This window comes from Cynara cardunculus, unplaced genomic scaffold, assembly GCF_001531365.2.
Source record: "Cynara cardunculus var. scolymus isolate 2C unplaced genomic scaffold, CcrdV1 Un_Scaffold_6079, whole genome shotgun sequence".
Classification (NCBI taxonomy): domain Eukaryota; kingdom Viridiplantae; phylum Streptophyta; class Magnoliopsida; order Asterales; family Asteraceae; genus Cynara; species Cynara cardunculus.
Genome location: NW_020202757.1, coordinates 1 through 12,126, shown reverse-complemented (window position 1 = coordinate 12,126; position 12,126 = coordinate 1). Strand labels below are relative to the sequence as shown.

At 33.3% G+C, this 12,126-nt stretch overlaps 1 protein-coding gene across 1 annotated transcript; it reads right to left on the bottom strand.

The window, feature by feature from the left end:
* Positions 1-6,657: 6,657 nt before the first annotated feature.
* LOC112504581 (vinorine synthase-like) lies at positions 6,658-8,025 on the bottom strand. The gene has a single exon (XM_025108532.1). It carries the CDS (start codon positions 8,023-8,025, stop codon positions 6,658-6,660), a length of 1,368 nt encoding a protein of 455 aa, XP_024964300.1.
* Between the last annotated feature and the right edge of the window lie 4,101 nt (positions 8,026-12,126).

The window sequence follows — 12,126 nt, the reverse complement described above, 5'->3', positions numbered from 1 at the left end:
TGCTTCAAATTCTGGTGCAGGTCTAGAATCGATGGTTATGGCAATAGATATGCCACTCTAATGGCCCTCTTATAATAATGAGGATATGAAAAGACTTATACCCATTTTTTTGGAAAGTTATATTAAAATAATTTTAGTTTTGAGGAATTAACTTTCAAAATCGTTATTTTGGAGAAACAATTTGTATCGGATTTTTATTTTGGAGAACCAACTTTCAAAATCGTCATTTTAGAGAACCAACTTGCACCTGATTCCTATTTTGGGAAACCAACTTGCAAAATAATTATAGAAAAATAACTAAAATTCGTTTTTTTTCCAAAAATTAATACAATAAAATCTATTTTTCATTTCAAATTTAAAAAAAAAAATTCAGATATCAAATTTTATCACAATAAAAATTGTTTTCTACTAATGTAAAAAAATCAATTTAATAGAAAAAAATTTAATTAATGCAATATAAAATAAATATTAAATATCACATTCAAGATTTTTATATCTATTTAATATCACATTCTGAATTTAAAAAAAAACGAGATTTGAAATGAAAAATAGATTTTATTGCATTAATTAAAAAAAAAACGAATTTTAGTTATTTTTCTATAATTATTTTGCAAGTTGGTTCCTCAAAATAGGAATCATGTGCAAGTTGTTTATCCAAAATGACGATTTTGAAAGTTGGTTTCTTAAAATAGAAATCAGATGAAAGTTGATTCCATTTTGGTGCAATTTTTTCCATTTTATTTTAATAACCCGAATATCCAATCAGCTATGACTAATCCTAAGGTGATCACCTGCTTTGCAAGTAGTCCGGAGTCATAGCATTTGAACCTCCGTGGCCACAAGGGGATTTTTATTCCTTCTTGTATTTAAACCTGAAACCTTCTGATATTTTTGGCTTTTAAAGTCAAACTCAAACCAATCAAACACCAACTTTGTGGTTAATATACCGATTTCTAATATACTATTTAAAAGAAATATTGCCATGCACATGCCACGTGTTATATTTCTATATCTTACTCTGATTGCACATGTGTGTACATATTTCCCGGATCTCTTGGGATTATCTACTGAATGCATAATTAAACGGTGGGATTTCATTTGAATCTCTCACGTAGTTATCGTTATTTGAGAAATCTAGAAAGCTGTCATGCCACAAGTATCTAATTTATTAATAACCCATGTGAAACATTTATTGTACCGGATGGTTGTGACATGTGCGAAGGGTTGGATTCACGTAAGACCAATTTGTTTTTGTGAGATCTGTGAGACCACTTTATTTACATTTGAAACTTTACAGCAAAAACGTTATGAAGGTAAAAGAAAGCCGAACCTTTACATCGGTTTCCTGTGAAGTTTCGAGTGTGAAAAGATGGTCTCATGAAAACAGGCTGGTCTCACGTGATCCCAAGTCCACGTATGAAACATTTATTTTTAGCTACTTGAAAATGTAAGTTAGTTTAATGATTTAAGAATTTGAGACCCGATTTTATGTGTCACCAGGTGTAATATATCAGTCGTCAACGGTATCAAGGTGTCTCGGTTGAAATGGTTAAAATTTGTCCTAAACTCGTAATTACGTAAAAAAAAAATATGTTCTACGTACACCCAAAATGCAATATTAGATATTTCAATGATTTTCATAAGCATAATGTCGTTATTCTGGATCATATTTAATTATGTATATTTCACGCACCTTCACCAACTTCTACATCTTTACAATCACATTCATATACATGAATCTATTAAAGTCTCCTAAATAAAAATTAAAATAAGTCTATAAAGATAGATAAAGATCTTGTTGTTATACCAGAAGACATTTGACCTAGCGATATCTGAGCCTCTTGCCTCATAAGAGGTCAAGGGTTGAAACCTCACAAATAATGAGAAGGGTGTGTGAGTTTATTTATTGTATTTGTCGTATATAAAATATATTATATACTTCAAAAAAAGATGATTTTACGTTTTCCTCAAAACTATTATTTTTATATTAATCCCAAATTTTATAAGGCATGAACCATAGATACGACAACCCATCTTTCTAGAAATAATTTCAGATGGGAAAAAGGGCTCCAATTTTTTAAACAAAATGTGATGAGTGAGGCTGAGGCCAACCCCATCTCAATGATTGAAGATAACCATTCATATATCTGAGATATGTCGGTTCATCTTCCACACGATTTATACTTTTTTTTTAACATCAGCAAACAATAGAAACAATTAAGCCATCGACGGCATAAAAAATTTTCGTGGAGAGAAAATATCCACGACATGTCTTATTAAATTAAGTCGTCAACATGAACCACAAGGGTGGTGTCCGATTGATTTGAGTTTGGTTCTAAGATTGCGTTTGGTACATCAGACGGGACAGGACGGGACAAAACCCACTGTCCCATGTTTGGCACAATAAGGGACATAACAAGGACTCACTGTCCCACGTTTGACGCAACATGAGACAGAGACAAGAACTAAGACAAGGTGGGACAATATGAGACAAAAGAGGTTTTTTCTTATTCCACCAAAGATGGTACAAGATGGGACAGAACCACCTCCACCATAACCGAAACCACCTCCTCCACCTCCTCCACCATCACCACTACTACCATCAATTATATCAAAATTTTCATAAATTGGGTACAAATATGAAAATTATGTACACATATTTATTATTTTATTATTTATTTAATTTAGGTTAATTATAATTATTATATAATATTTAAAATCATCAAATAATTTTTGGGGTAGCTTGTCTAGTTCTGTCCCGTCCAGTCCTACTCGTACCAAACACCAGACATATTCCTATTATGTTCAGTCATGTCCCGTCCAGTCATGTCATGTCTAGTCCTACCCTCTTGTCATGTCCTGTCCTGTCATGTTCAGTTCTGTCCAATTATGTCTGCATGCCAAACGCTAAAGGTCAAAAGTACCTGGAGGTCCCAGGTTCAAATCCAAGGAGAAATAAAAATTCCTTTGTGGCCATGGAGGTTTAAACGCGATGACCCCGGGCTATTTGCAGCAGGTGGTCGCGCTGGGATTAGTCGGCTCGCATAGCTTGTTGGATATCCAGGTTAATTAAAAAAAAGTCATCAACATGAAGCAGATACATGACTTATTTTTGAAACATAAAAATATTTAATTTTCTTATTTAAATTTTTTTTTTTAAATATATCTATTAATTATAAACATCAGCGAAGTTGGAGAAGGCGAGGACACGATTCACTACAGGAAAAATGAACTTCAGGGAAGGTTTTGTTTTGTACCTACAAGTCTTAGAAGCTTCTCTAAAATCTTGAGAGAAGCTTTTCAATTCCGTTTTGGGGTTTTAGATACACTTTCAAAACTTTTCTAAAATGTTAGTCAATTTTTTTAAAAGTTTCTCTAAAAGTATTTATTAGTGATGTTTTTGAAGTATTTGTGACGGTTTATAAAAGTTGTTAAAAAATACTTTCAGAAAAGATAATGGAAAAACTTTTCTAAAGATATTGGCTTTAGTGAGACTGTTCAATAACCTTCTCTAAAAGTACCATTTTTAGTTACATTTTCAAAACCTTCTCTAAATATGATATTTACACAAACTCAAAATTTTCTCTAAAAGTTATCTTTAGTTACACTTTTTAAAAATCAATTCCTTCTGTAAAAAATATATTTTATATTTATTTCATCCACATTTTAGCTATATATATATATATATATATATATATATGGGAACGATCAAATGAAAACCACTCAATTTGTAAAAAATCGTAAAAACCCTAATGTTTCAAATAAAAAAATTTCATAAGATTAACGACGGATGAAAGTAATTTTTATGGTTTTAACAAATTGAAGTGGTTTTCATTTGATCGCTCCTATATATATATATATATATATATATATATAATATAATATAATATAATATAACATAATATAATATAATATAATATAATATTAAATTAAATCAAGAACAAAATTTTGAAAATCTCAAAACAATAAGATTTTATAAATTTGTTATATCAAAGACAAATAACTTTTAAAAGAAACCCTAATGTTTCAATCAACTCATGTATCTATATTTATATAAAAGAACATTCAAAATCATAATTGAATGTTCAACGATCTCGATTCTCGGAACCATGGTCTTGAACATTTAGTGAACATGAAAAACTCGGAAATGGTTGGCCAGATATATTCGACCTCACCATTTGTCGCAACTCAACCATTTCCTCCTTCATAAGAGCTTCGATTTGATTGAAGCAAGCTCGGACTCCGTCGATGTTTCTTGGAGCTCTTATCAACCTATCTTCTTTCGTCTTGCTTACCTCAGCTCGTTGGAAGTTTCAGCCTCACATCTTTACTCCTGCTGTGCTGTTGTAACAACTGCAAAAAGTTATTAGTCAGCTTTAATTCAGCACCAACTAGATTTGAAACCAGTTACTGAGATTCAAAAGTAGGAATGGTATATTGATTCCCATTCCATAACATATTCCTATTTTCATTCCGATTCCTTAAAACAAACCAAACGTCAGTAGGTGTAACGCCTTAAAATATGACCTAATTGTAACAAAAGTCCAAGTGAGACCAAATAAAGTGCCCTTAGTTGAAAAGAAGACCTAATAGCAGTTACGAGAAACACGTTCAAGTCACACGGATGGTGATCATACAGACAAGATTTTAGGCATTAGGTGAAGAAAATGACCATCATTACAACAAAATCAGGTTTATAGGACACTCTCAATTTCGAAACGTTCTAATAGACCTCTTTATAAGACTTAGTTTGTAGGACCCAAAAAATAAAGTGTCATATCTAAAGGTGTTGTAATAAGTTTATATGACGTTTTTTGACGTCATAATAAATTTTTTAGGACACTTTTAATATAAAGCGTCCCATTAACAACTTTATAAGACACTATTTGAAAACGTGTCCTATAAAAACAAATGTAAACAAATGTCCTATAAAAAATTGAGTTTATAGGACACTTTCTCAAAAGTGTCCTATAAAATTGCTAATGCAACACTTTGTATTATAAATATCCTAAAAAACTTGTTAAGATGCCCAAAAACGTCATATAAACTTATAACATCTTTAGATATGACGCTTTATATTTTTGTCATATAATTAAGTCCTATGAAGCGGTCTATTGGGAGATTAGACATTAGGGATGTCCTATAAACCCAATTTTATTGTAGTGTATACCTCAAACTTTTGACTAATATCAATGAAAGAAATCATAGTTCTCTCTCTCAATTCGTCTCTCAAGTTCCAATAGCTTTTAGTAGAAATATTGCGAGTTTTACTGTGTTATTAAAGCACGAACGCATCAAAATCGACAACAAATTAGGGAAGAAATTAGTCAACAAACAATATGATTTTGTTGGGTTTATATTACCCAAAAGATACTGAAAGTTTTATGAAGTCAGTGTAATATCAAAGATAATATGTATTGAGGTGATTTTTTTGCGAGTTACAAATCTCAACATCTAAGCTAATTAAGGAAAAAATAGAAGAGAGAAAGATACATTGGTACCTGAATGCATAGAATAAATCCCAAAATGGAAGGATATACTGATGTTCTGAAAGACGTAAAATTAAACCTATAAACGAACTCACTTTATGGCGAAAGCTTCATATCTAGGGATGAAATGTGTTAAAGGAATTTGACTTTGAATGAATTGAGAGTGGAATTTGACGGCACGTTTGGTTGGAATGAGTTGGAATGATATTTGTTAAATTATTTGGAATCTGCATGTTTGGTTGGTAGAATATAGTTTCAGAATTGAAATGAATGAACGATAAATGACCAAAATACCCTTTTTATAAAGATGGTGGTCGATGGTAATTAAAATCGATGGTGGTTGACAGTGGTGGTCGTCGACGATGGTTCAGATCGATGGTGGTTGACGGAGGTTCAGATGGATGATGGTGGGCTGTGGTTCAGATCGGTGGTGATTGATGATGGTTCAGATGGAGGTCATATATGAGTCTGGGTAAATTAAGTAGGGAAGATGAGACTAATTTTTTCTTTTTGAGAAAACGAGATGAAATTGAATTGAATTCCTTCTCAATACAATCTTGAGTTCTGAGGTTGTTACCGAGAGCCAACCATAACGATAAAAAACTATATTTTAATCAAATAACAATGCCCAATTAGCCATTTCAATCTGTTAAGTTAACCGTCACAACTTCGAAACCATTCCGAAGATTATTATGACTTTATATCACACGAGTCTTGCTCACGTGAATATTACATTTTTTTCAAACGAAATATCAAACAATAAGAAAAGATATAAATAACTCTCACTATTAAAAATTCATGTATCAGCAAGGGAAAAAATTCCTCACAGATCAGCGAAGGAATGAGTTTTTGGCCATTCCTTCGCTGATCTGTAAAGGATTAGCGAGAGAATAAGTTTCTGGACAATCCCTCGCTGATTCCTCACTCAACTTTATGTTAATGTGCGTATGTATATACACACACAAACATGATCATGATTACTTTACTTGATGGGATCTATATATTTGGATATTCATGGTCTGTGGCTTGTTGAATGCAACAACTTTTTTTTTTTTTAAATATATAATATTTATATACGGTAAATGAAACAAATAAACTAATACATCTTTCTTATATTTGGGGAAATTTGAACCCCTAACCTCTTATGAGACCAAAGACTATGATACCGCTAAGCCAAAGGAMTTTTGTTTAATGCAGCAACTTCATCATTTGGTAGAGAACTTGGATCTATTGAAGCAAATGCCAGCAACTCTGAATTGCATTGTAGAATCTCCATCTCTTCTTCATCCAAATTCACCCATGCTTCTATTCCTTCCCCATCTTTTGTGTCCATTAGAGTGATAAGGTTCATGAACACTGGGCTACCATGGCTCACAATACCASCCACCCAACCAGGTTTTCCCCAACCAAAATCAATGTCGTAGAACCCCATCCTGCACCAGCTTGTAAASAGGTAGTTGTCCATGGTCCCTTTGGACCCAATCTCTCCCATTTCTTTCACAGACTGTTGCATCGCAATGTACCCTTTATCCCCCTGAGCTTTSTTCACAAACTCATCGTCGACTTTMARAACRCTTTCGCGCACGTTTTTCGCCAAACCGTGCAATGTAAYGTCGTYGTTCGCTTGGCKGTCTGCAGTCGCGATCCAAAGCACGTTACCGATCAAGTMTTTTGAMMAGGTTGATGCGAGTTTCTTACGAAGGTTCACYGAGTGCATTAAGCGAGAARGCTTCTGGAAGCCACAGGTTKKTTTGGATGCTGCCATTGCAGACTTCCATATCAAAGCAGAWACCACCTCAACACGTGTAGGGTTCTGCACTCCATTTCTAGCTGCTTCGGCTTTTAGTGTGGATATGGMATCRGCATCAAATACAAACCTTTTTGTGCTGCACTTCCCTTCCTTTAACCACGAACCACACACCGCCATTGATGCTTCTCTRAGCCACAAGTCTTTTGCAGGGAAGAGAGAAGGTGCGGTTAAGTTTGGATGCACGACTTCYTTAGCTCCATRAGYCATGTTGCTCCATSCTTTTAGAAAAGTGTRGAGYGTAGCCCCATCAACGATCTTGTGCGAAAGGCATAAKCCGATAGCGATCCCACCGCATTCGAAAACGTTCACTTGAACATTTGTGACACGAGCTCTTGCACCAGACACATCGAAACTAGGTGCAAACGGCAGCAACGTATTTGTCGAATTGTTGTCGGGATGGCTTAGGAACTCGTCGAGACGACAACGGACCAAAGCTGATGCATAATAYGCACCAACATCGTTRCAATCGATAGAAAGATCATCCTTTATCGTCCCTGCAAGCGGGTAAAACTGAGTCAAGGTTTTCGATAGAGATTCTTTTAGAGCTAATGACTTTTCATGGGCTTGGAGAACGTTGTCGCCATTGTCGTTACAGTAGTACAAGACGAGTGGTACATAAGGATTCGATACAAGCTGATCTAAAAGAGAAAGCTTGAATGTTTTCAAGTGGGGTGGTGTGGGGGACGATGGTTTGATGTTCTCTGTGGAGATGATTTCAATCTCCATCTTCTCAAAATTTCCTACAATTCTTGGATATTGCAGAAGATATGCCACCCAAAGGACCCTTTATAGCCAGGATGTGATGTGACGTTTACATTAAATTCAGCATCTAGATTGGTCAAAAGCTTAGCAATAAATATATGGTTAACAATATCTGTAACTAAAAGTTTCCCTCACTTGATTTCTTGATCCGTCGCTGAAAGTTTTCCTTGCTGATCCGTCGTTGATAGCATTACCTACGAGTTTTTGACTGATGGACTATCAGCGATGGAACACCCCTTTAACAACAGATCCTACTTTTAAAATCGTTACTTTGGGGAACCAACATGTACCGGATTCCAATTTTGTAGAACCAACTTTCAAAATCGTCATTTTGGGAAATCAACTTGCACCTGATTCCTATTTTGGGGAACCAACTTGCAAAATAATTATAGAAAAATAACTAAAATTCGTTTTTTTTTCCCAAAAATTAATGCAATAAAATCTATTTTTCATTTCAAATCTCGCTTTTTTTAATTTAGATATCAAATTGAAGATTTTTTTAAAAAAAAAATCCAAATTACCACAATAAAAATTGTTTTCTACTAATGTAAAAAAAATCAATTTAATAGAAAAAAATTAATTGATGCAATATAAAATAGATATTAAATATCACATTCAAGATTTTTATATCTATTAAATATCACATTCTGAATTTTAAAAAAGCAAGATTTGAAATAAAAAATAGATTTTATTGTATTAATTTTAGGAAAAAAAAAGAATTTTAGTTATTTTTCTATAATTATTTTGCAAGTTGGTTCCTCAAAATAGGAATCATATGCAAGTTGTTTCCCCAAAATGACGATTTTAAAAGTTGGTTCCTAAAAATAAGAATCAGATGCAAGTTGATTCTATTTTGGTGCAATTTTCCCCCTTTTTTTTATAACCTAAATATCCAACCAGCTATGACTAATCCTAAGGTGATCACGTGCTTTGCAGGTAGCCGAGAGTCATAGCATTTGAACCTCCGTAGTTACAAGGAGATTTTTATTCCTTCTTGTATTTGAAATTGAAACCTCCTGGTACTTTTGACCTTTATAGTCAAGCTCAAACCAATCAAACACCATCTTTGTGGTTTATATATCGATTTCTAATATACTATTTAAAGAAATACTGCCATGCATATGCCACGTAGTTACCATTATTTGAGAAATCTAGAAAGCTGTCATGCCACAAGTATCTAATTGATTAATAACCCATGTGAAACAGGTTGTGACACGTGCGAAGGGTTGGGTTCACGTAAGATCAACTTATTTTTGTGGGATCTGTGAGATCACTTTTTTCACACTGAAACTTTACAGCAAAAACGCTATGAAGGTAAAAGAAAGCCGAACATTCACAGCGTTTTGCTGTGAAGTTTCAAGTGTGAAAGGATGGGCTCACGAAAACAGGTTGGTCTCACGTGATCCCAAGTCCACGTGCGACACTTTTATTTTTAGCTACTTGAAAATGTAAGTTAGTTTAATGATTTAAGAATTTGAGACCTGATTTTATGTGTCACTAGGTGTAATATATCAATCGTCAACAGCATCAAGGTGTCTCAGTTGAAATGGTTAAAATTTGTCCTGAACTCGTAATTACGTAAAAAAAAAATATATGTTCTACGTACACCCAAAATGCAATATTAGATATTTCAATGATTTTCATAAGCATAATGTCGTTATTCTGGATCATATTTAATTATGTATATTTCACGCACCTTCACCAACTTCTACATCTTTACAATCATATTCATATACATGAATTTATTAAAGTCTCCTTAATAAAGATTAAAATAAGTCTATAAAGATATATAAAGATCTTGTTGTTATACCGAAAGGCCTTTGACCTAGCGATATCTGAGCCTCTTGCCTCGTAAGAGGTCAAGGGTTGAAACCTCACAAATAATGAGAAGGGTGTGTGAGTTTTATTTATTGTATTTGTCGTATATAAAATATATTATATACTTCAAAAAAAAAGATGATGTTACGTTTTCATCAAAACTATTATTTTTATATTAATCCCAAATCTTATATAATATAAATACACACCTAATGTATGTGTGTCTATATATATATATATATATATATATATATATATATATATATATATATATATATAGTTGGATTCACGTTAGATCAGTCTTTTTTCCTGAGATCCGTGAGACCGTTTATTTACACTTGAAACTTCATAGCAAAACGAATGGAAGGTAAAAAGAAGACGAACATTTACAACAAAAATACTGTGAAAGTTACATCTACAGTGTTTTGCTGTAAAGTTTCAAGTATAAAAAAAATACTCTCACAGATCTTATGAAAACAAGCTGGTTTCACATGATCTCAAGTCTATATAATTAACAATATATTTATTCCCCATAAGGCATGAACTGTAGATATGACAACCCATCTTTCTATAAATAATCTCAGATGGGAAAAAGGGTTCCAATTTTTTAAACAAAATGTGATCAGTGAGGCTGAGGCTGAGGCTGAGGCCAACCCCATCTCGATGATTGAAGATAACCATTTATATATCTGAGATGTGTCGGTTCATCTTCCACACAATTTATACTTTTCTTTTAACATCAGCAAACAATAGAAATAATTAAGTCATCGACAACATAAACTTTTTTCGTGGAGAGAAAATATCCACGGCATGTCTTATTAAAGTCATCAACAAACACAAAAATATTTATGAAGCAGATACATGATTTAGGGGTCGTTAACCTAAATGCTTATCGATATGATTCAACATTATAATTTATTTTGATACATAAGATTTTAGTACATTAAAACATATCGAATGCAACAAGTTACTGGGTAAGTGCTTACCTGAGTAAGAGTCGTCATCCTTACTTACCGGGCAAGACTCTCTATTCTTTTCATTACTCTTATCCGGTAACTGATGGACTATCAACAAGAGATCCTACTTTTAGTCCATAGCTGATAGAACTCAGTTTTGTAGTGTCCCAATGATTTTATATACTAGACTAAGTGCATTGGATTCATAGGCATGAGGGTTAAGTTGTTAGAGTTATAAAAGAGACAAATTTCCTTTATTGTAACTAGAAATAGACATTGAGTCATCAGAGGCAACATGGTGCGGGCTCATGTAGTCGTACACCGACCATTAACCATACAATGTAATTTCTACTGAACGAGCACATCTAGGATTATCGGGCGTTTTATGCCATGAACTGAGTAAGGTTCAAATGGATGACCATTGATCCGTAACAGGGTTCATTAACATAAATACGTGGTTTACTCTTGTGTTCCATCTTTTTCTTGATCGCTTTAGATTAGGAGGTCGTTACCTATTAGCCCTTTCTTTTCCGGCTTTGGGAAGATACTCTTATTATTTATGATTAAATGTCATGTTTCTGTAAATTCAAAATTTCTCCTATTTTAGGGTGTTATATTGTCCTTCTCACTTACTTGATGACCACCTCTGTCTCCAAACCCATCTATGGCTGTCGTGGCTGTCCAGATACATGGTGTCTGGTTTGTGTGTATATAATACATATACATGAGAGAGATCAAATACAAACCAAGTTTGTACAAACCGTCAATTTCATTGTTTAATTTAATGAAATTGTTTAGTATGATGAAATTGTTTCATACAATTTTTTTTTGATAAAATCATTTCATATATTTTTATTATAATTGTAAAAACCGAGAATTTTATTACAATGAAGTGATGAACTAATTAATAGACCATACCACACAAGTCTTGTTCACGTGAATATTACAATTTTTTTCAAACGAAATTTCAAACAATAAGAAAAGATATAAATGACTCTATTCCTTTGATGTATATCCAACTTTTTTTTATTAACCAATCAGGACGATCACCTGCTTTGCGGATAATCCGGAGTCATCGCATTTGAACCCCCGTGGCCCCTTGATTAGTCGGCTCGAATAACGTGGTTGAATATCCAAGTTAATTAAAAATATATATATCGTAACTTTTAATTACTGACTCAACTTTCGTGTTAATATGCGTATGTATATACACACACAAACATGATCATGATTACTTTACTTGATGGGATCTATATATTTGGATATTCATGGTCTGTGGCTTGTTGAATGC